This window comes from Micropterus salmoides, unplaced genomic scaffold (assembly GCF_014851395.1).
Source record: "Micropterus salmoides isolate LMB-PRFRI ecotype aquatic unplaced genomic scaffold, ASM1485139v1 Ms_hic_scaffold_7, whole genome shotgun sequence".
Lineage (NCBI taxonomy): Eukaryota > Metazoa > Chordata > Actinopteri > Centrarchiformes > Centrarchidae > Micropterus > Micropterus salmoides.
The window spans coordinates 13,066,684-13,092,398 of NW_024044459.1; the positions used below are offsets into that span (position 1 = coordinate 13,066,684).

Genomic DNA, 25,715 nt, shown 5'->3' on the forward strand with positions numbered 1-25,715 from the left:
GAGAACTCAGTTCAATCATTCATTTGTCAGAATTGTCCTTTTTCTGCCCGTTGACTAATTGGTTTAGTGACTCATCGTTTCGGCACTACTCAGTTTATCAAACAACATATTTCTGCCGTTGTTCAACACCACATTCAGTGCTTATGCAGCTAGATTATGTCCACTGCCAGCACCACCCCAAATATCACTGGCATCCCCTGCTCCGGCCCTCCCCTCTTCAACCCTCGCCATAAAACAAAAGTCAATGTCACTACTTAATGAGCTATGATTAATGCTGCTGCGAGCGGCTGGTGAGCCCGGGTAGGAAGGAGGGAGGCTGGAGGGTTCACATACCTGGCGCAGTCGGCCCTCTCTGTATGTGTGTGTGTTAGAGGGCTGAGGGGTTGAGGTTGCTAAAAGTGGACCGAGAGGAGGATTGCAGTCATCAACACCTAGACTCTGAGCGGGCTTTGATGTTGCACGGTGTCTTTGATGGCCATGGAGGAATGCTGCTCACCCTCCCTCCCCGCCCCAAAAGCCCCCAGAGTTGTGGAATGTAGTGCAAGCTGCTGCTGCTTGGCCCTCTGGAATGGGATTAGAGCACAGGCCCATACTGCCCTTCCTCCCCTTCCTCCCCTTCCTCATCTTACTCCCACCCTGCCCTCTGGAGTGGACAACATGGCGGCAACCTTGTCCAGACCCCAAAGTTTAGGGTGATGGTGGGAAGAAGGAGGATATAATACCAAGTGTGGTTTTCCTTAGACTCTCCCCTCCACTTCAGTCTGTCTCAACCAAGAAGGCTCAAACTGTTTTCAAACAGACACACTTCATTCTCTGATTCGCACTTCCTCATTCAGATGTATCTTACCATCAAGCTGAAAAACAATTAAGGCTGCCTGCAACTGATTATTATCATTATCCACTAATCAGGAGATCCTTTTCTTGATAAATCAATTAACCCTTTAGTGTATAATGTCAGAAAATTTTGAAAAACGTCTAACCCAATTTCCAAAAGCCCGCTGTGATGTCTTCATGTTGTCTTGTTTAGTCCAGTTGAATGCAGTGAACTGAAGACTTCCACTGGTTTGCATTACACTAGACAAAAGTCTTGAGTAAATCAAAGATATGCGTAAAACAAAACTTCCATAAGCGCTTTGCGCTGCATCATAAATTTGGATTAAGATAATTATATTATCACAATATTATTTCAATAAAAGTCAAAAGGGTAATCACACTGAAGAATCCACCAGCTCCTTCTCCAGCACAGTGACTTTTCACCTTTTCACCTGGAACAAAAAGAACGACTTCAGTCCGGCCAGTCTCCATGTGAAATTTTAGTATTTGGATTTACAGTATGTGGGAGTGGCGGAAGAGGTGGCCTGTGGAGATCAAACATGTCCACGGCGAGCAGCTGGCCTGTAATGAAAAGCTGCACCACCTAAACTCTGATGCTTTGAGATATTAGATTAAGGGGATGGCAAACACTTCAGATGACAAAAGTTATTTGCCAAATATGCCGTGGCATATCAAAGCGAAGAGCTGCAATATAATATCAGAGGGACTGGACTTTTCCTGCTGTGGACTCATACACAGACATTATATAAAAAAAATAAAAATAAAAATACATGTATGTGTGGGTGTGACTGTGTTTTGTAATCCCACCGCTTCTCAGATGGGAGACTGACGTGGCCTTCTGCAAAGGTCAGGTTCATATTGTCGTCACACACACTTAACTTAGCGAATGACCTTCCGCACAACAACTGCACAAACAAGCCAGTTTGGCCATGCATGCCGGTGTCTGTCAGGGCATGGCTAGACTAGGCTAGGCTAACCAGAACATTGGCTTACACTACCCAGTGTGTTTGCTGCTCCCCACCAGTGAGAGTTGAGGGGAATGTAAACAGGACTTACAGTATATGCACATGTTCACACACTTAAAATCAGTGTGTGCACAGACTGTGGGTTTCGTACAGTAAGAGCTACTCCCCCCTCTCTCCTAACCTCTGCTTCCCCCCTGGCCACAGGGTTTAGGGAGGGAGGGAGGCAAGGTGGAGAGGCAGCCAGCGTTAGCGCTGGTTTCAGATTTCGGACGCCTCTGACTTATTTTCTTTAGGAAACACTTACTGGGGCTCCAACTACACCAGAGGAAGTGCTCACCTACATCACATCCGGGTCCGATGGCTAAGGTCAGACTGCACTCAAGGGAAGCAGATGAAGAGTGGGGGCACCATTAAACCACACGTGGAATGCGTTTAGTATCACCAGCAATTAACCTCTTTTAAACGACCTTTAAAGAAAACACGGATGAATAAGTAGTGGGGGGGGTTGAGATATTGATTTTCCTTGTGAAAACTGGCGCACGTTGTGTCGGCTTTTTTTCCCCTGCCCCTCTCCTTCTTTCACTTGCTCACTTGAACCTGTGAATGGCTGCACGATCACCTTTCATGACAACCTGGAAGGGGGATGGGGCTTGATCCTGGAGCTCAAGGACCTCCGAGAAGCTAACGATATTCAAGAGGAAATGAGATTGTGAATTAACAAAGCCCGGCCATTTCCAGGAATAATGCCACGCAGAAACGTGGATTAGGGTGGTTAGATGGAGGGACGGGAGTCATCATTCAACTTCCTACTTATATTCCTTACGGAAAGACATCGGATGGCAAGAACAGGAGCACCGGAAGCTATTTGAATGCTCTCCAAAGTGTCAATCGTTTTCTCTTTGTTGTAGCTTTAATGGATAAGATGCATGCAAGTTTTCAAACCAAAACAAAGCAAATACAATACGTGCTCGCAGAGGCTTATTAGATCTCAACCAATTCATTGGCACAAGAAATGGCATTACAGAAAAGCCAAAGCCATGTTTGAGCACTGTCACTGTGCTTTACAATCTGCGCTTATGCTGGTTACAATTCTTCATTAACTAAATGTAAGGCATACATAAACACTATTTCTTCAAGTTATGCGTTTTTAAAAATTCGAGTATCAGTGAATGTTTGTGTGTTATTATGTGTTATTGGGAAATCCAGAATCAGTATACATATGTGCTATATATATATCTGCTAGTTATGAAACCATTAGTTGATTAGCAGATATAAAATTAAGTCCTTTCACAACCAAAAAGGCCAAAACATTCTGTTCCAGCTTTTCAAATGTGACCAATTTCTGCTTTTTCTGTCATTTATCATGGTTATAATTTCTCAGTGAATTTTGAGTTCTGGACTCTTAGTCAGACAATGCAGTCATCTTGAAGACACTGGGCTTCAGATAAATTAGGTAGTCTACTGCAAAGTAGATTAAACTTTAAACTATAGTCAACTGAAGCCTTAAATAAAAAACAAACAATCATACACAAAATGTGAGAGTTCTCATTTCCATTAGATGCCTCCATTTACAGAAACTATTAAAAAATATATTTTTTATTCTGGGTAGGTCTGAGACACCAGCTATGCCAAAGGCATCAGGATGGACCAGTGAGCAGGTTTAACTTGAAGGCAGCAACCATCTCTGCATGTGTTTTCTGAGCCTCTCCCTGCATTTATTCGGACCAGTGATCAGGTTAGACAAGTCCCACTATTCAGAGCTACACAGTAATACCGATATCCCCAAAGAGAAGAAGGATGTGGAGAAGAAGAAGGGGAGAAAAAAAAATCCTATCAGAGAGATTAACTCACAGCACCCAACCGAGCCGGTGCTGGGTTCACTGCCTCACTCAGTCCTATCTTACCCACTAGTCTCTTGTTCTAAAGCAAAGCATGTCTTTGATACTCGACTGGAAGGAATCTGGAGGCGTTACAGGTTTCTTTTGTGCTTTACGCTGCACAGAGAGTCTGTGTGTGTGTGCCAAGGCTGGGATTTCTTTTCTTTGCCCCCCACCTCCCCCTCCGTCCTTTCTTTTTCTCCCTCGTCCCTTTGCCTTCATCTCCTGCTCCCCTTCCCCCACCCCAAACACTAAATCAGTGAATCATAAACCTTTTCTGTCTTCCTTTCTGGTTACCATCACAAACTGTGATGGAAGAGTTTTAACTAAAAAGCTAAAACTCTTCCTGCAAAAGTTTCAAACATGCTGTACTTGGGGATCTAACTGAACGTAATTGGAGTGGAGACCAAAGGTGGTGACCGCTTCAGAGGAGTTTGAAGGGTGGCTAAGGGGTGGGATTTTGGACCGAGAAGGAGGGGAGGGGTGGTTGAGGGTGTGTGGGTGAGGTTTGACTCCCCTTGGAGATTTTCTTAAACCCATTACATCAGCTTTTTTCTGCTTCACGGGCTCCAAGTCCAGGGCTTTTGTGAGGGTAGAAAATGACCTAAATTGACATTCAGAATGGTTGTGGTTCGTTAATTGTGGCCAGGCATTTTTGGCATAAATAAAACAAGATTCCAGAGGCCTTCTCCTTTAAGCCTTTTGCGAATTCTGCTTCTTTGTAGGCACCTCCTCCAATGAATGTAAAGTGATCCTACCAAAACCATGTCACCTTTCTCCAATATGCTCAAACCTTATGGATCGGGGGGGGGGGGGGGGGGGCACAGTATCAGAATGACTCCGAGCAGTTTACATTATCAAATTAATTGCGCAGCACTCACACTGCGATTCAGCTTTTGGAGAAACTTCTACAGTTCTCACCAACTGTGCAGTACTTGCATCTCTGCTTTTTAAATGGCCAAAATATCAGACTGCCTCAGCTTTGATCACCACAAAAGAGGCTGTCAAGGCTCATCCGCATGCTGTGGCTCTCTTTCACTTAAGAGCACATGTTTTTCTACATATGATAGCGGAAGTTGACATTTTTGAAAAAAGTTGTCAACACAAGCCTTTATCAAAAGAAGGGAGTGCAGAATCAAGAGAAACGTGTGAAATAAGAAATGATGCAGCAGTCCTGCTAAGCTCTACCCACACATTCTAATCAAAAGGCTTTACAATGGCTGGCCTAAAAACACAGAAGAAAAAGGAGAAATTCAAAAGAGGCCACTTGCTGGTGCCGAGCAAACTGATCAGCAGCACATAGGCTGTCAAAAGCTAGTGGGAATGTCAAAAGCACCCCTGATCTCTCTCTTTCTCCCCTAATGTGATCAAACAGGGGTCCGTTCCCTGGGGGAGGTCAAAGAAAGTGAATGGGAGCTTTGGTGCACCATAGGAAGCCGGCCACCAGCAGCACAACCAAGCAGTGAGCACAAAACAACATGCTGTCTCTCAAGCTTTCTTCCAGTACCACAGCGAGGGGGAAAAGAAGAAGAGTTGGCCGAGGAGGAAAGAGTGGCTGGGCAAACAGTGAGGGGTAAGGGCTCAAAAGGGCCCGGTTGCCCGGGTGAGGGGGACCCGCTGCTCCAAAAATGTCCACATCAAGCATCCGGCTACGGTCCAGGCCCCGCAGAGGTGCGCTCCCAGTGCGCTCAGAGGTCAGTGGCATGGACAAAAGGGAATGAAACGGCCCTACCCTGGCAGTGCAGCTGAACTCAGGGTATAGAAGCTTAGGACTTGTGAAGGTGTGTGTGTGTGTGTGTGTGTGTGTGTGTGTGTGTGTGTGTGTGTGTGTGTGTGTGTGTGTGTGTGTGTGTGTGTGTGTGTGTGTGTGTGTGTGTGTTTTTAGAGGAAATTAGAGAAAGCAAAGCAAGCACATGGTGAAGTTTGATTTCAAACTTCTTAACAGACCCAAAACCTCGGTTTCCTGAATCATCAATAGAGTTGCTAAAAGGGAGTGTTGTTAGCTCTAGAAGTATTTTTCCCAACTGTAAATTCCTATTTCAAAGTTTTTTTTTTAATGAAACCCTCAATATCCCACAACACAAAAACAAAAGGGGGTTTCTGGATAATTTAAGGATACTATAGATTTGTGTTTATGGACATCAGTTTTTGATTAATACAACCTGAGAACAATCTTGTTTTTCTCCCCTTCAGTTTGGTATGTCAGATGGCTCTAAATACTACACTACCCATGAGCCTCAGCTCCTGTTTCTATGGAGAGGAAGCCAGTCACAGATTGAGAGCTGTAGCAAATTCACCCTACCACCTCATCTTTGCAAATGGGGGAACAAAACTGCTCACTCTATTTTCTGAATTCATCCAAAATTGGGAAAAATCCTAAAGAGACCAGATTAAAACCGCCAAATGTTTCATCAGGTTTCCACAAGCTGTAATATTTAACTTCTGATCCTCATTAGTGGTGTACACAACAGAATTTTAAGCTCAGAGAATGGACGTTCACCCAAATGCACTTTGGGAGCTGTAAATTAGATATTTTCTTTTTTTTTTTAAACAAAAAATTTGTACCTTTGACTTTTTAATCCAAGAACCAGATATTGTATAACACCTTTGCTAATCTTTTGTATCGATGACTCATTCGGGAGAGTTTATTTCCCATCAAAGGCTTGGAAGCACTCCAACTTCAAGTCAACCAACACTGTGTATGCAAACTTTTACTTCCAGAATCATGGATGCTGGACGTAACTCCTGCCAATTTGGCTCTCCCAACACAGATAACCAGCTCAGTACTTCTGGTTGCATGAAAAACACTGTGCACACACACAAACACACACACACACACACACACACACACAGTCCCACCTCACACACCAATAAAAGTGGGGGGGCTGCAGTGGTGATCGGACAAACACTGTTCTTGGAACTCTGCCGAGCAAGTCTATTGTGCAGGCGCGCGGTAAAGAGACAGAGAGAAAGGTTGGGGAGTGGTGGGGGTGGCGTTGAGGTTGCTTCAATGGCTGGCTCCATCAGTAGAGATAAAAGCAGAAAGGTGCTGGGCCAAGTTGAGGCCTGGCCGAGGTGGTGGAAAATGATTTGAAGGAAGGGCTGGCAGTGGCAGGTGAGGTCAGAGTAAAGATGTGTAAAACCAATCTCATCCAATCTTTTATCTTCTCCTTCCGTTTCATTAGCAAAGACTAATGTACAAAACACTGAAGTAGCCATTTAGCTAAATAGCAAATATGTAATATGTATGTATGAATATACTGAGTATTTGAATGTGTGTGTATTATGTTATAATACATAAATAAAGTTACTTTTGACTTTCGTTGCTCCATGTTGAAACCGAAACCTGAATAGATTTGATATAGGATTCAAAAGGATTCAGGTATAAGCAGATTTGATATTGGATCCAGATTTGACAAAATGCTATTGACCCCTAAAGCCTGGGGGGAAAATGGTATAAAATGTTGCAAAAGGGATTTCAATGGTCAGAACTACTTTCTAATGAAGAAACAGCCCCCTCTAAAAACGACTTGTTACGGTTTAAAAAAAAAAAAAAAAAAAAAAAAAAAAAAGCGCGTTATCTTGCATGTGTGTATCTTTTTACTAGTCACCTCAGGGCCACATGGACCGAAGGTCTGGGTGTGGATCCATGTCACCCAGCCATTCAATCCCCCTCATCTACAAATCGTCAACCCACACCCCACCGCCTGAGGCCAGGTTCTGTGGATTTCATTCATTCCTCTGTGGGAGGGGATACGCTTTAGATTCTCCCACTTAAGTGGTTTTGAATTTTAGGATTTCATAAAGTCGCCTCTGAGAAAACTGAATAAAAAGAACATACCTCAACCACCATGAAAACAAGTTATTTAGGACAGTGGGTGTGTTAACCACCCTGTAAATATTACCACAACATCAGTGACAATTACAAGCAGAAAAAGTGGCATAAACTAGCCTTTGTCAGTTCACCCGTTGCAAAGCCTGCACCTCCCCAAGAACGCTCGTTTGTGCCCTGGGCAACAGAACATTTCCCTTTCTACCGCAGGAGCAAAATAAATAGTCTACATGAGGGCTAGGGGAGAGAAAAGTAAACTTTAATTGGTGTGGAAATAATTCCATTACCATATAGCTCACTATAAAGGGCGATTTGTTCCTTTGATTGACCCAGAGAGTGTTTATGAAGTCACTGTGGGATCAGCCTGGGCCCAGGGGCAAGGCCTGCCACCAGAATTCCTCCGAACATTTGTTTAGCAGCAGGCCGAGTGCAGAGCGGTGCACAAATGCAGTATTGTTCCTCCCGTTCTTGCTGGTCGCACTGCCAGAGGTAGAAGCCAACGGGACCGGAGAGAGAAGGGGAGGAGAGTTGTGGGGTCGAGGGCTGGGAATAAGCAGACCCTGGGGATAGCGGCCCCTGAAGAGTTAAACATCAATCCCCGCTTTACACAGAAGCGCTTCCTGCCATCGAAGCAACCAGGGAGGATTTGAAAAGGTAATGGCCAACTTCTAAAGATCAGGTCATATAACAATCAAGAGGGCTGTTCCATTGCTGAGTGGTCAGAGCCCCCCTCACTCCCTTTGGCACATTGTGGCTTATAAATTATACAATCAAAGCCAACAAGTTCCTCCCACATCCATGCCTTTGCATGGGGATATTTAGAAGAGATTTATCTGCTCAAGAGTTCATGACTCTAGTGTTATAAACCCCTAGGGATCCATGTTATTTGATTTGTTTTTTATTAGAAACAAGGAACCACTTAGCTGGCTGTAACCTCTGGGGCATTTGGCTCCACATCTAAGAGGATTGTAGGTTGCAAGCCCGTTTCTGAAAAGGGACAGCCATGGCAAATGCTCCCTCTGGAGATGAAAAACAAGCTGGAAAAACTATGCAAAGTTACAGTAATTCAGACAGGATGTCACAAAAATGCCAACTAGACCTTTCTCTGGAAGCCAAACGTTGGGTACACAGGGATTTGCAGATTTGGCAAATTGTATGACAATAAATACAAGCCATGCAGAATTTACTATCTCTATGAGAGCCTCATATTAAAAAAATGTGGCTTTGAGCTGATTTATACTGCAGTGTGATTATGTGATTTATTTTTTTAAAATCCAGTCTGCAGGGGCAGTTACTGTGAGCCTCCACCTCCATGTTTGTATTGAACAGCGAGGAATTTGTACCGTTTGACTGTGTCTCTTTGACACATTATCAGTGTGATGAAAATATTAAGAGGAAGGAAGACGAAGGGTCAGGGTAGGTTTGTCTGTTGCTGCTTCAGCAAAAATTAACATATGCCTCTCCATGACACCTTGAAGATGAATCCCTAATTCTGAGGATCCAAGGATGCTCAAAGCTATAATAAAAGGAGGACAGATGCATATTCAAGTAGCCTGGCAAGTCTGGCCTATTTTTGCATATGAAATTCCATTGCAACTAAGGGTCGGGACCTCTGGGTCCTTAAGGAAAGAATGTGTGACTTGAAATGGGAGACTAAAAGGGCTGCTCGCATCGCCTGGCCTCCCAGCTGGGAGGACAGCATATGGTTCAATGGGGCTCTGTGAATCTTCAAAAAAAAGGACGATTGGGATAAACTTGGAGGGCATGTGAAGGGTCTGATAGAGCTCCCGCTCTTCATGCATTGCGTGTGGAAGACCCATCTTCTTCCTGGGCCATTTACAGCTTCTCTGTTTCGTTAACAATTTAAAAAACATGAAAAGACAGCTAGCCTCAACTATTAGACTCCCCAGGGCGTGCTGCTAGCATGTTAAAGCATGAGTCACACAGTCCAGTGAGCAGTGGGTTTACCTCACGTTTGTCTTGGCCAGCTGTGTGGTGCGGTATTAGAACAGAACGAGGAATGATGAAATCTCTTGTGACAACCATGGCGGTTCCTTCTCTTCCCAAAAGCCCCCCCTGCACTACACTAGGTGAGCATGAGACTCGAAAGCAGCATCTGCACCGTACGTCACCCAATTTGGCCAACAGTGGCCTTCGGTCAGGAATCAAGGTTGTCAATTTCTGAGGTAAAAAAAAAAGCTTCACGTTCTTTCATAAATAGAAGACAAAACCTAAGAAAGCTGCAACTTTAAAGCATTCATACTAAACCCATGTAACGTGTGTCTTTAAAAGGCACTGATCACTGAACGCTTAATATTCTGTTGTCCTCAGGATGTGACAGGTATTGATTCTATGCTTATTTCCAGATTAATTCTGCCACTAGTTCATGGCAAGGGTAAATACCTGCAAAAATAACATTTCCAGGTCCAATATTTGCCGCAATTTTTTTTTTAATGTTCTTTCTAAAAATTTAGCTCATGTGAAACCAACAGCTTAAAAAAAATAGGCTAAATAATGTTTTAGTTAGCAGCTATGTAAAGCAATTTACACACTGCTACACCCTGAAGCTTTTGAGTTTAACCATTTCCTCACCTCAATCATATCAGCATTGAGCAATACTGATAATTCAAATTCACAGGAAATCCAACATCTGCAAACCAGTTATCCAGCAAACCCAAACACAGGTGGGGGATGTCATTGGCACTGCACCACCAGCTAAACCTGTGTGTATAAGTGTACTTGGCATGTCACAATAACAAGGGCCGGTCATAGGCAGAGAACAGAGTGTCTTTTGTAGGGAGAACCAGGACGACCAGCATCCCCAGTCATGCTTCTGCCCCTATGAGAGAACTGAAATCTCCCAACCTCCAGCACCTAGTCTGCCAGCCTGCCAGGACCCAGCCCGGAGGAGCCTGTCATCACTAACACAGAGGGCTCTATTCATCACAGCAAAGACAAAGCCAAAAGTGTACAGCAGCCATCCAAGGCATCCCAAGCATCCAGATATCCACCAGCGATATCATTTTAGGCTTTTGTGAGCCTGTGCTTTGGTTTACCCGCCGTTCTCTCCCCACCATCCCTGCTCTTCATTCTCGTCCACGTCCGTTTTGTGGCGCAAGGACATCCCATGCACTGAAGTGATGCTTTTTGCGTGTGCTGCAGCAGTAACAGATGTTTCTTTGGAGTAAATATATGAATAACTGGGGTACCTTCATTTTGAAAATATGCCCCGGATTTGCATTTTTCAACAATAGCTTTCGTCACAACTTTGGAAAATGTTTTTCTTTGAGAAATTTTCGCTTCAATTGGTTAGGAGTGTCTGGAGTGAAGGCCCATCGTTGACATATACACAGCAAAGTATTTAAAACAGCCCACAGTACATCCTAGAATTCATTTTACACCGTTAAACACAAATGTAAACCTTGACCTTTTAAGCCCTCGTGGAATTACTCAAACAAGACACAAGAGAGCTGCACAAACAAAACAACATTTATACACAACATTGAGCATAAAGTGTTGCTGTTGAACATGGCACAGGTGAATAGCATGAGCAGCACTAGCCGGCATGGCTGAACAGGTGAAGAACAGAGCAGCACCTAACAAAGCGAGAACTTCAACAGCAAATCCAAAGAGAGAGACACATTTCTGCCAGAACAGTTTGAGAAGAATCCACATGTCACTTTTGTGTCAGGATTAAGCAAAGAAACTAAAAAGGCAGGTGACAACTACACTCACATTGTTCAGAGTTCACATTGCACACTCCTATGTCAGACCCTTCCGGTCTGACCCTCCTCCGGCCACACTAGGCCCCTGAACTCGGTGGTGAAATCTCCACCTGCTGATAGTATCAGCTGCCCAACAGCCCCCGCCCCCCTTCTCTCAGGCATGTGTGGCGGCCACTGATAAAAGAACTGTAGATAAGAGGAAACACAAGCTGTGATGAGGAACACATTGCCGCCAAGAGAACAGAACATCAGCCCAGTGGGAAAGAACGAGAAGGAGAGAGAAAGAGGGAGAGGAGAAGCAGAGGGGGGCTGGGGGAAGGCAAGGCGATGAGAGATGAAGTGGTGAGAGAAGAGAATGAGGCAGAGGGAGAATCTGAAAATGATTAAAGGAGAAGGCTGGGTAAAAGACAAAAATGAAAGCCGTTGTCTATCCCCAGGCAAAACGGGAGAGAAGAGGAGGTTCTGACAAACAAAACTGAACAATAATAAATACGAATGGCGAAAGAGTTAAAGGCTAAGTTATTCTATACAGTATATTTCTGAACCCAACCAGCTCCTTGTGAGATTTGGTATGCATGCGGTTTGTCAAAAGACAAACAAAAAGTAACTGCAATTAAGTCAGCAGACGACTACCCAAAAATACGACATGAGAAGTAGCATAAATGCATAGTACTGTGTCCAAACAAGACTATTATTGTACAGAACACTGTTGTTGTCTTTTGCAAGCACTCCTGCAGTATTTCTTCTGCAAGAGCTCGAGTGAGACTGAAACATTTTCTAGCCGTTGATGGCAGAAATACCGCTCCAATAACCGAACAATATTGAAAGGTAGTGTAGTAACATTGTTTCTTAAATTCAAGAAAAGTGACACTACTGGATTACCAGCAATCACAAACTCCATCAAATGAACTTCCAGACGACACAAAGCAATCCTCTGCTGTTTCCAGTTCAGTTCACTGGAAAACAAGAGTGAATGTAAATAAATCTGAGCTGTTGACACGAGCTGTGAGTGGAGGGGACAGGTGCCACAATGACACCAGCGACCTCCAGGGGATGTATGCATCCCATAGCGGTGTCCCATTTCAAGATGGACACCAGAGAGGACCAAACCAGTTGGTTCACCCAGGGGTGTGTGCACAGCAGCGGGTCACTCTGCTACAGCCAGGGAAACACCCGCAGCTTAGACAACACTTGCGTGCGTTGTTGTTGTAATCTTGATGCATATAATCGCATTTCTGTCCCTCCAACACGACAGACAACTTTTCAGTCTTATGTTGAAATATAAAAATCATGTGTGGTTGTTATTTATCTTCCTTCCTTTTTACATATTATCTCAGGAAGAAAAGCGCTCTTTTAGGAAAAAAAAGGAAGCGTTCTACTCCGCTGTGCTTACTGTAAGTGAGATACAAGCAGCCATGGCGTTCTTAAAATGTAAACTAATATAGCTCAAAAGAATCTATTAGCCTGCATTTGACGAGGAACGCCCTGCTCCTGGCCAGGCTCCCTCCCATTGGCTTAGAGTCAACGCAAAGTGTCCTGCTAATCCAACAGTTGTCTGGCTACACTGAAAGTCACCTCTGAGTCCAGCACTAGCACTCGTGTCAGGAATCCACAGGCTCTTTGCATACCGAGTGACCGGATATCCTCTAGTTAAAGAGGGCCCTCTAAGCCGGGGCCATGTGTTGGTTGACTGGGGAGGGTGACAAGTGGTAGGGTTTGGTTTTTGGGGTAGTGGCAGGGATGTACAGGAAGTACTTAAAAAGGCCTTTAGAGTGACATCAGCATCAATTTGAGCTGACACAAAACGGTGAAGTGAGAGCGGACTGTGCAGGTTCCATAGAAACCAATCCATTTTCCTGCAGGCCCTCTGAGCCGTGCACTGCGCCGGCTAAAAGTGCAGTTGTTCCCGCTCTAAGCCCGCAGATCTGTGCATCTGTGAATGGCTTTTGTGTTGCTGCCGGGGCAGAACAAAGTGAGTTCAGGTTACTGCACTCCTCCCGTTATTGGCCCACATTGTCTCTAATTATTCTAGCAAACATTGACACAGCATGTGTGGTCTCACATTTATACCCCTTCCCCCTTCCCCTCCCATGCTTAACAGAGTCAGAGAGGACAGAGAGAGAAAGAGAGCAGAAAACAGAGAAAGAACTTCTGAAAGGGAGGGAAGGAATGATGAGACAAAGAAATGTACTTGCATTCACTGGTTTGTGCTTCATTATGATGTAATTATAAGTGAGCCAGCTCTAAGACATACTAAAACGCTTTGTTTTCTTGTTTTCAAGCCTGTGATGAGAACGCAGGGGTTTTCCCCCCCTCACCTTCCTCCCATGCCGCCTCAACTCGTGAGAGAACAAATGCACCATGCCAACTCAAGCCAGCAACCAAGACCGACAAACAGGGGGTGAAGTGCAAAAAGGTTGGAGTTTAGAAGGATGCAATAACCGAACACAGAAAACGGCCACAACTTTAAAGCTCCATCCCACACTCTAATTTGAATTCTGAAGCTTTCCCGTTGCCTGGGCGCTTCTAACTCTAGCTTTTGCAAAACAATAATTATGACGAATGTATGCATCAGTAGCTTACCAAATCCTCCGTCCATGAGCTTAGCTTGAGGCAATGCTGCAGAAAAGCTGACCCAAATATGCTACATGTGGTTGCCAATAAGGAAATGGCTTCAAGTTAGGCACAGGGATGGTCTGGTGTAAAGTCAAATCACGAAAATTTTTGAAATGGTCTGAACAGGCGAGCTTAGTTACTGTAAAACTGGCACTGATCTCTTGTTAGCATTTGGTCGCAGAACTATAGAAAGCCTCTGTGTGTGAAGGCATTGCTCTAAAATTCACATAAAAGCCTTTCTGAGCAGATCTATTGCAGATTTTTACTGGAAGCCGTTACAGCAAATGAACTGACTCATCTGTTAGGAAGCACAACATTTTCAGTTTACTCACATGGATTTTTGATTAGGGATAGTGGATTCAGATTGTTTTTTAAATTTTATTCCACATCTCTCCTCTGATATTTGATAAGATCAGCATGTTTTTCCACAGATCAGATTAAAATGTTTGTGTATACTGAAGCTGCCATCAAGATTAGCAGACTACTATACCTGAACAGAAAGGTCTGGTGCTTGCAGCCACGTGAGCTACATGTGCCCAACACTGTGTTAAGACTGCAAAACTGTAGTATGCCACTACACCTCACTACAAAGCATTACACCTACATCATGTGAGAGTGGTACCGCAAGGTCCTTTCCTGCAACGTCTGTGGATGAAGTTTGAGTTTCTCTGTGCCTGTATGTCTTCATCTGTTCAGCCGTGGTTACTATGGATGCTTCTGAACACCCACTGATTCCAAGCCAACTCATATTGCTAGGGCTGCAAAAGTTACACACATATCATTTCCACTCTGCCAAAGATTTCTTTTGCATGAAATACATGCCATACAGCACAGGTTTAACAAAAGTAAAAGGCTTTCATGAGCCAAATATTAGTTGCATTAATCAGGCACTCTTATAGAAGACGTCACAGATCACACACTTTACAGAGTAGTTTCACATTCTGGGAAATATGCTTGTTGGCTGTCTTGCCAAGAGTCAGAAGAGAAAAATTGATACCACTCTTATGTCCGTCTGTAAAATATGAAGCTACAGCCAGCAGCCAGTTAGCTTAGCACAAGGCTGGAATCAGGGGGAAACTGCTAGCCTGGCTCTGACCAAAGGTAGCAAAATCCACTTACCAGCACCTCAAAGAACAGGAGAAGAAATAGACATTACACTGAGGGAAGGATTTACACCAACTCAGACAACTGAGTCTGAGTCACAGAAACATGTAGTGAATGGGGATCCTTTGGTGGGCACTGTAAATTAATTGCACTGGGAAAACTATTTTATTCAGTAGGCGGCGGTAATGCAACAATTTTGATGCCAACTGCCGTAAAACCCCAAAGAAGAAGAAACACTTCAAAAGGCTCACCAATTAACAGTTTATTCCATGCAAAAACAAGTATAAACAAGTATAAAAATGACAATTTGAGGTTTTGTAGGCCTTATTCTGGCTGTAGTAAGGAAATAAGAGTATTTCCCAAAACGCTGAACCATTTCTTTAATGATACTTCAAATGAAGAATATGTTTGAGCTCCAATTCATGAATAAATCTACAATGAACATATTTTAGATACTCCTGCATCCAACAGACTGGTGAGGCCACTATCCAAATCTCAGAGCCACATCTCTGGGATGTGTTTACTTCGAAATGCCTGCGGGATACATGTCACCCTGGGGGTGACAATTTGACTTTGTCACATGCCTGTGGGATGCAGACAGAATAGCAAAGGGCTGTATTGGCCCATCTTTTTCTATCATTCCCATCTTCTCCCACTCGCTCTCTCCTTTCTCTCAAAACAACATTCTGAGAAACTAGAATCTTTGACATGTCCGGGGACAAGTTATCATTAGCGAGCCAAGTGTGTCTGGACAAAGTGCCCAAACACTGCCAAGCCAAGAATAGCCAATATCTCCTCTGTGCCATTTTTTAAAAATTGCTAAAATTGAAAAGTGCAGCTTTTGACTCGTCAGACACATGAGAGAAGGATGAATTTGGATAAACAGAGGAGAAGGGGTGAGAAAGCACAGAGGGAAACATAATGATGTGCCCCATCTTTCTACATAAAACACTTGTTTCCTTTCCATTATATCAGTTAGCTGTATTCTTAGTGTTTTGGTGGTTTTTGAAAAGTATGCTGAAAACAATACCTTGAAATTCTTACCTGACAACATGCAGGGCAATTGAGGGGTGAACAGATTATGGTTACAAGGGGACAGAAACGGACACAGCTGGCCAGGAGTAATTGTTCTGACCTTTTCACATATAGTCAGGTTCACATTAAGCCAGTGGGGTTAGTAAGGTGGAGGTGGGTGGGGTAGCAGGGATGCAAGAGTGTGGATACAATTTGCATGAATGAAAATGTCATATCCATTAGCTCAACGGTCTTTTTTAAGATACTGTCTAGACATCTCTACTCCATTTTTCACCGTTCTATCTCACTCATTTAAGCGCTCTACTGTAAATGCTATATTTTATTACTTAAAATGCCTCAGTGTGTTTTCTACAGATATCCAGTATGGTTTAACCCCCAACCCCGAACCGAGTCATTTATATACTGAGTATCCAAAGACAAATCCAAATCAAATATTTACATTTTCTATTACCAATCAATTAAAATGAATTGTCAACAGCACAATCTGTAGAATGTTGCTTGTACATGAAAACAGTGCTGAAACCAATAGATCATTAATCGATTAGCTGGTTGTCAAAGTTCATTAACAACTGTTTATACTACTTATAGCAACTAGAAGTCATTCATCAAGCAAAAATGACAATGAAGCACGTAAGCTCCTTCTCTCTCTCTCTCTCTCTCTCGAATAGTTATTTTCAGCCCTACATGGAAGCTTTGGTGTGAAGTTTTGTCTTCATCCATTCAAGTACAGTGATTAGTTGGATGGTCCTGGGATAGTCATGAATTGCTACACTCAACAAGCTGGAAACAAGGAGGTCTCTTCTTTACAACCAGCAACAAAGGCTTTGTACTTCAATCCTGAGTCCGACCCCCAACGCAGAAGTTAAAAGGCAGACCTCTGTATGAACTCCAAATAAATAAAAGTGCAGCTGTTTACTGCTAATTTAACATCAAAGGGTCAAGCAATCACAAAACATGGGCCAGGAGTAACAATAACGTGAAGTGAATTATTGCCATGGCATCTCAACGAGGACGATACCCTTCTGCAGCATGTGCCTCTAAACTGTCATTGGAGCTGTCAATGAATCATCAGCCTGATGATCATGGGGGCATTTTGAAAGAATCTGTGGCCATGCTTGGTTTAACACACATTACAAGGGGAGTACATATACACACTGCTTGACTGACACACACACACACACAGGCCTGTATAAACTTTACAAAGAACAGAGTCAACTCTGTTCCACCTGTTGTGTACTTTAGAAACGCCCAGTAGATTAACCCATCTGCTGAAATCAGATAAAAACTGCTTCCTGTTTCAAGTCTTCCATTAAAAATGAAAAACAAAACTTTTTTCACTATGATTCTGACATTAGCTTACCGTCAGAAAGTGACCGAACACCTACGCCTACGAGATGTTTTAAACTCTCTGGCTTCAACCTAACACAAAGTATTTTTCTCATCATGCTTGTGCAAGGATTTAGCTCGAAGGCCTGCAATTACATCATCGTTCATTTTTGCAGCGCCGCATATCAGGGCTGGCATTACTGAGAGAGGCCTTTGAAGAGTTTGGCCCAGCCCTCGTGCGCACCCCCCCCCTCCCGCACTGCCTTTGATGTTAGCGCGTGGAGCTACGCCGAGCGCAGCGGCCTCCCCGCCTCGCCTGATCCTATCTGCGCAGGCGGCACATTCATGTGGTTTACACCCACAGCACGACTCCCAGCAGCTATTCACCCAACCCTGCAGGCCCCTCCCTGATCAGGGTCCAGGAGCTGAAAAACGGTGCAGCATGGCCTGGCCTGCCGATGGGGGTCGAGGGGAAGGACAGGAGGCCTTGCGGAGGCTTTATCAAAGCCCAAGGCTGTACTACAGAGCTTTTATTGGCATGCTATGTCAGTGAAGGTACTATTTTTGTAGATTCATGAAAGGAAAAGTTACACCTGGCCTCTTGCATGAGTTGAATCCAAGTGTGTTGGCTAAGGTTTTACTCTTACAGCAAGTACAGAAGCAGCAACTGAGCATAGCTTAGCTGCACTGCACATAATGAGTTAGCCTTAAAAAAAATTAAAATACATATTCAGCACTGAGAGTGGTCTCTTGGCAAAAGAGACAGCAAACAGAAAATAGAAAAAAAATCCTGTGTCCCCTATTTCTTCAGTATCCCTATGATACAGGGACAACGTTAAACAAATGCCAGAATCTAGGGCGCATCTTCAGAAGCAGGAAGAGGAGGAGGGAAGAGGCAGTGATGCATCTTCAGTGTGGAGCTAGAAGACATGCAGCACTCGACCAGGGAAAATAATGCAGAAATAACCCAGCTTGTTCTCATCTGACCAAGCAAGCTCAATCCATCATACCTCTGCCCCCATTGTGTTAAAGCCTGGATCTTCCTCATTCCTAGAACAACTACCTGAGCGTGCTCACACAAACACACACACACACACACACCCTCCCTCTAGAAACTGGTCTAGGATGAGGGTTAGGGCACAGATGAACATGATGAGGGTCGAAGCTTTCACCTGAAACCGATTTGTCCCCATCTGGCACCCCTGTAAATGACCTTTGCCACGGTTTTGTTGGAATCCATTAAAGGAAACAAAAAAAGGGGGGAAATAAAAAATGGCAGGGTTTCTGACAGAGGGCCTGTCAGGAAAACCCTCACAACATTAATATGATGCATTAGGCCAAGGGTGATCATGTGCACAAGACCTGTAATGGTCTCCTTGAACAATAACCACAGAAATTGCAAGTAGGGCTAAAACGTATTAGTATTAATCAAAATGACAATAGGGCAGGATTTTCAACATTACGTTTTTTACACATGTGAGGCTGATAATTATGTAATGATGTACACAAAGGAACGACCTTTGAACTCCGTTTTCTTGAACTTGGGTGAGTGGGAAAGATATTTGATAAGGCCTCTCCTTTCATGTTAACAAATAGTAGTAAAACGGCACAAGGACCTAAATATATTCAGAGAGGTAGGAGGAGAAGGAGGCAGATGTAGTGCTCAGAGTGAAATGGACTCCCTGCGCAGCTACCTTCCCAGTCTATTGGCAAAAAAAGTACAACAAAAGAGGAGGCTGGCGTTGTGGCCTTGCACGGTTAGTCAGCACATTCCTGGCCGACAACAAAGCATGCCTCTGCCTGGATGAGCCACTGTGAGCATTGTCATTTCATAACCCTCGACCCCTTAGCCTTTGTTTTGCAGACCCTCTGTGTCAGTGGATAAAAATATGGGCTGAGGGGATGGACTGGGCCTTTCAGCGCTGTTTCATCAAACAGACACACCAGAGGCTAGTCATAAAGCAAAAAACCCACTCGGGACCCCCTTTCATCTTTGACTCGTTACAAATTTGTTTAAAAAAATAACCCGAGTGCAGACAGGCAGTGTGAAAAATCACTTTTTCACCTGTCGGAGTGTGACATTCTCTTGTGGTGCATTTTCCCAGAGTTCATCGCAGAAAAATCACAGCCTCGGGGCAAAGCTGAATTAACCTTTCCTCATCATTTGAGTGTAAAGCGGACGACAAACACAAGATGAAACACACAAATGAACTCTGGACACATAGTCAATAGTAGATCAGAAGGAGAGCGACATGGGGGAATAAGGTTCCCCTGGGAGAGGCCTGGGTACTGGAGAGAAAGCACCAGCGAACACCAGTGCTGACTGCTAATCTCTCTTGGAGTGGAACATCAAAGATCGGCTCAGCCACTCAGCCCAGTGGAAACTAACATAGCTACTGGGGCCACCAGTACCAACATGCACATGTTCCAGGTGGAGCTGTGCTGTGAGTGGGAATGAGAAGCTCGGAGAGAAAGACACAGAAGAAGAAGATTGTGAAAGGGTCTGGCGCAGGAGAGGAAAACAGGGGCTGCAGGTTTGGGAAAAAATGTGGCCAATTAAAATAAGTACTGAAGTACTAGACAAGTACTAAGAGACAGGAAGTTAGGCTTTTTAAGATTGACATACACCTTCATTGTAGGTAATCAGTAGCCCTTTTTTAACAGAGATCCCACCATGCTGCCATAAAGAACTGTCATTACGCCAGCTTTGCTTTTTTTTAGGCTGAACCAAACAAACAACGCAGGCATAATGCTGCCCCAGTGTGTGATTTTAGATAGGCAGAACAACAATGCCCCCCCTGTGCAAGGCAGAAATGTACAACAGCACATTTCTGCCTTGTAAAGGCTGTATCAATATGGCCTAATGCTTTCAGTTTAATGCCAAAATTTGAATTTCATGATTGTTATTTGATTACTTATCAGTCAATTTACAGAAACATGACAATTTTATAACTGAATGATCATTCAAAGCTTTGTAGCTTTGCAATGTTGTTTGATCATTGTAAATTCAATACCTTTAGGTTTTTTAAATTACTGTTCAGACAAATTAAACAGAATGTGTTACCTCAGTCTATGGGAATGTGTTTTTCACCATTTATAGGCTTAACAACTGACTAAAATCTGTTGATATTTTAAAGAGGATTTCTTGGGCATTTTGTGCCTTTATTAGTGAGTTGCAGTTCATAGTTGGCACGCTAAACAACTGGGTCACCCCAATACAGCTGATGTTTTGACAATTCATTAGCACACACTGGTTAAGAAATACAGGAGACCCTCACTTGAAGTCATTCACATGCAATATAGGATGCATGAAAAATTTTGGCTGCATCAAATAGAGCAGACTGGTGGTGGGGGTGAGTGTGTGTGTGTGTGTGTGTGTGGGAGGGGGTGTTAAGCAAGAAAAAGAGAAAAACAGTTTAGTCTGTTCTATTCCAAAAAGAGGAGAAACGCAGCCTCAAATTACTTTGGCTAGGACATGAAAGTGAAACAGGGTGGCGGTTAAGAGACGATAGCACTTAAAATACAGCTGCGACCGCCAAGCCAATAAATGGAAAGAAGTAGGCAGCAGCACTTTTAACCTTTTAAACCAGCGTTTGTGTACTGCTACTGTTGCTTTGGCGCTGGGAGTGGCCCGGTCCCTGGCACCTCCCGTCTGGGACCAGCCCATTATGGCCTCTTGGGGTTTCCAGCTTGTGGTGAGAAAGCACGCTGGATGCCTTAAACCACTAAAGCTTTCATTATAGTCTAAATGCAGCGCGACACAACTCTTGCCAGCTCTAAGGTAGGAGCTCCAGTATTTAAGCTCATCGTTGTCTTAGCTCAAAACCACCACTTTCCCCCTGCACATCCAGTCGGACAAAAAAAAAATGCCACTTTCAAAGAACCACATCATGAAGTCTCCCAGCTATAGTTACTGGGAGACTTCATGATGCACGGAGATGAAGTTCAAAGGTGAAACAGCTCGTGGGTGTTGGGAAACTATAGCCTCTTCTTCCTGACGCTGGATTCAGGGGATGTCCCTGTCTCCCTTCTGAGAGGAAGTAGGCAAAAGCCACATTATTCCCTCTGGTTCTGGCCGACGACACTGTGCACTCCATCTGGTCCTCTCGGTGCCCCTGCCACGTCCCTGCCTCAGCTACTCACTCACATGCTGACAGCACGGGGCCCACTGGAAATCAGAGGCAGATGTGCGCTCATGCAGCGCAGCGCAGCGCAGCTCATCTCGCTACAGGAAAGATGATTTGGCGGCAGGGAGACAATAGAGAATGATGAGCAGCAGATGCAGTTTCCCTTCGCGTCAAACGGGTAGTAATCAGGAGAGCTGTGTGTGCGCGCTGTCAACAGTGATTGTGAATGCACAGAAAACATTGTGGCCATTCCATAAATTAGATTACATCTAGATGGAGAGTGCTTTCAGCATCAGCTGGCTTTGTCAGTCTAGGCTTCCATCTTTACACCTTGTTGACTCAATCAGGGGACGAATTGGTCGTGCCATCATTGCCCTGCTTAATACGCTTAACACGCTTAACTCAAGTCAACACTGCTGCTGGTATGTAGAAAGGTACAACGAGACTACCACAATTTCTAAGCTACGTAAAATATGAAGTCAAAACATTGACTGGTCCAAGTCCTCTAAATCAGGGTTTCTTCACTTAATTAAGTTCTGTGGGTCCATGGCACTGCGTGATTTTCATTTTACCAGATCATTTTCAGTCTAAACAGGAATTAAGGGTAAGGTATTTAAATCTGGGATAAGAGGTGAATACTATTAACTACCTGGCAGGATGGATATCCATACTCTGGTCGCCAAGAATTAGAGTTAAGAGCTGCTGCTGTAAATACACTCTTAAAGTCGTCTTAGGGAAATGTCTGTTGATACACACGCACATAGTGTCATGTCTTGACAGAATGATTTAAGGAGACATTGATTACTTTGCTATAATGGAGTTGACTGGAGCAATCAGGGAACTGGCTTGGGAAGCTCGGGGTTTGGCACTGTTGCCAGATCTGCATCGTCATGCCCCCTCCCCACACACACACACACACACACTTTGAGTGAGAAGCAAATTAACTTAATTTATTATTTTTGGCCCCGGCAGCATTTGCCACTTTTCGCACTCTTCAGGCAGAGCTGAGCGGGTGTTAGCTTTAGGGAATTAGCAAAGGCGAGCTGGGAGTGCATGAGCAGTGATCGTGGTTGGGTCTTTCCTCAGGAACTTTGCCAAGCCCCCCCCGACCCACCCTTTTCCCCTGTATTTGAACCCATACCTGCTGAGGTCTGGCCAGTACTGTACACACAAGGTAATGCAAACCTCTCAGGGCTCTGTTTACCCAGCCGAAGAGAGGACTAGAAGGCCCTGTAAACCTCAGGCAGAAAAAAAAAAATCAAGCGCCTTTTTTCCAAACAAGAAGGCCCAAACCTTGGAAGCAAGAAGTAGACAAGTGTAATTGTTGCAGAGGTCTCTGAATGCACAACCTAAATATTTTTGTTCAACTCAATTCCAGTGTAAAACTTTTCTCTTACAACACCACAGCAATTTCCCAGCACGTTACTGCAATGCTATTTCACAAGTATAGAATTTGCAAGTGGGGAATTTGATACCCGTTAAAAATTATACTCTTCAGGGTGTATGGTTGTCATTTGTTGTCAGTTTCAGCTTTCTTAAATCTCCGGTAGAATATATGCTGTAAGAAATTTAAGACAAACTGCCCCTCATTATAGTCTGACAAAATATAAGCTGCCTCTAAGTGGTCAGAAGCTATGTTAGCAAAGAAAGCAAACCTAAATAGATGTGGTTTTCAATGTAAAGCTGAGGTCCGACATTTCTGTGTGGTTACTGAGTGGCGCCAAATGGCCATCATTGTGTATAACCAGGAGCCATTTTTGTGATGAGTATTGCACATATCATCTTTCTTTAAAAGTACAAGCCAGCATTTTTGGAAAACAAGTGCACTGAAAAGATGCTGCTCTGTTGTTGAGACATTGCTGCATAGTGGCAGGGGGTTCTCCTGAATGTGTAAATGCGGTACCAGAGCATATTAACAAAAAGAAAAATGACTCGCTGTCATAACTAATCTGGCTCATGGTAGTGTGCTGCAGGAATTCTGCAACACAGATGAGGTTTCTCGTGATGTAGGCCACTAGTACACACTTGACGCAATATCGTGAATTTGATTAAACCCAAATGTGTATTTGCAGCATTTAAACACCCCCCCCCTCCCCAACACTCTCTCCCCACAGGGTGCATTGTAACCTGGCCTCCCACCACAGACCGGCGATCTAATGGAGCTCAATAGTTCCTTCAGTCCGGGGTGACACTTCAGCAGCTACTTGCGTTTATACAAGAAATGAAAACAAAAACTCAACCATCATTGCTGCTATGGCTTATGAGGCACTGCTTCCAATATTTAATATAAACCTTCATAGTGAGGTGGCGTCCGATCAGTCTCAATCACCAACTTCATCCAAATGAACTTGATGTGCATTGGACACAGTTTGGGTTTCATAGATACCTCCACAGAGATTGATAAAACTTTAAAAAAGGGTTGTTACAGGCTGTACAAAAACAGCTTCACATTCAAGTGGCTCCTTATCATTCTCAAAGAGCTGAAAGAGCTGTTGGTCCCTCCATCACAAACGCCAATAACACAGGACATGTTAAGAGATCAGAATATAAAACATCAAACATTTGGCGCATGATTAGACCCTGAATTCTCTGCTGCCTTACAACCCACAGCCAAGTAGATTAAGCAAGAATTATAAAACTTCAAATAAACACTTTGGCTCCGGAGGAAAGCTCCATATTTTAGTGACTTCAACTGTTACTTCAGCTTGGCCCCGACTTCTACAGTCAAAGATGGATGATTGATCCAAGCGCAACAAGCTCTAGCCAAGTGCACTTATCGTTTGTGGTGACAAGAAATAAAAGATGGAGGGACATAGAAGTTTCATCTAGGACGTATATATTTTAAAACCTTAAAATAGTTGCAAGTAAGCCTAACCCAAAAAAACATGCAACTTCAAAAGGCAGCGTGGATGACTGCTGCTGGCTACAAGCGGCGGGACGTGCGGGTTTAGTTTACACTTAGTACGGTCAGTAAAAACAAACGTATTCCACTATTAAAATCCACGTTTTCCGGATTTAAAAGCAGATCCTTGGTCAAAACTAACCGCTGAAACGGACAAACGATCCAAAACCTAAGCACATGTAGCAGCCTCGTAGCCTTGGTGCTTTTGTGAAACGCGTAAAAAAAACCCTGCTAGATAAAAGTTTACAAACTTTTTTTTGGGACGTGATGCACGATGTGCATCTCTTTAGGAAAGCAGTTCCCAAAAAGCGTTTCGGGATGAGGGCAATTAACTGCAACGGGAGCACAAATGAGCCCCAGACATGAACAAAATAACCTGCAAGAGCATGTTTTCCCTCTGAATGAATTCCACAAGATAGGAGCCATCTTGTGACCGCATACGCGTTGCAAGCTTAGTACCATCCTCACACTGCTTGCAAAGCCTACACATACACACACACGCGCGCACACACACACACACACACACACACACCATATAAAACTCTTGTCAAACCCCCAGTCCCTGTGGAAAAAGTTTTAAGAAGCACAGCTTGGTAAAATTACACCCCGTGCCGCGGTGGTGTTGCTCAGCTCTGCTGCTTGCCATTCCCCCGCAAGAAAAACACACTTTATGTTTTTGTTGTTGTTGTGGGTTTTTTTTGTTTTTTTTACACGTACTTGAACGATCTCCCCCTCCGCGCTGATAGTGGCTCCTGCTTTGGAGAACCGTCCTTGCAAGCCAGTCGTGTAAGTAGTATAATCTCCATTGGGACTGGACTCGAACAGAACCACTTCCACAAAGGCAGTATCCTTGGCGCAAACGGTACCAAGGGAAGCGGCAACCACGAAGATCACCAGGACCACCGAGTCGGGCACACGATCTGAGCCTCTCCTTGGTAAAATCATCATCTTGCCGGCTGGATCGGCGCCGATCGGGACATAATTTCACACGGATTAATTAATCTGGTGAAGGTAATTGAAATCCGGTCTATGCGCGTTTCGGCGATGCGTCAAAAGAGTCTGAATTGTGCAATAAAAGCTGAGCCTGGGCTGAAGCGTGTTTATTTCACCACTGCGAGCCTTGTCAATTACATTGCCAGCAAACGCTCCCTCTCTCTTTCTCCCACCCTCTCTCTCCCTCTTTCTTTCTCACCCCCCCCCCCCCTTCTCCGCCTCCTCCCCCTCCTCCCCCTCTACAAAGCGGATCTCCTTTGATCTCCAAACACGTGATTTTTTTTTTTTTTAGTTTTCTCTCTCTCTCTCTCTCTCTCTCCCAAAAGGGTTATATCCCCACCCACCAATCTTTCTGACCCTCTCCTCTGCACTCCCCGTT

At 44.1% G+C, this 25,715-nt stretch overlaps 1 protein-coding gene across 2 annotated transcripts in view; it reads right to left on the reverse strand.

Moving 5' to 3' along the window:
* znrf3 (zinc and ring finger 3) overlaps positions 1–25,490 on the reverse strand; it is a 67,565-nt gene extending 42,075 nt beyond the window's left edge. Inside the window, exon 1 of one of the 2 annotated variants that reach the window (XM_038702895.1) lies at positions 25,061–25,490. In XM_038702895.1, coding sequence (XP_038558823.1) covers positions 25,061–25,291 — 231 coding nt within the window. In that variant the 5' untranslated portion in view covers positions 25,292–25,490. The remainder of the gene's footprint in view (positions 1–25,060) is intronic. The other variant, XM_038702894.1, reaches the window with a different exon arrangement.
* Between the last annotated feature and the right edge of the window lie 225 nt (positions 25,491–25,715).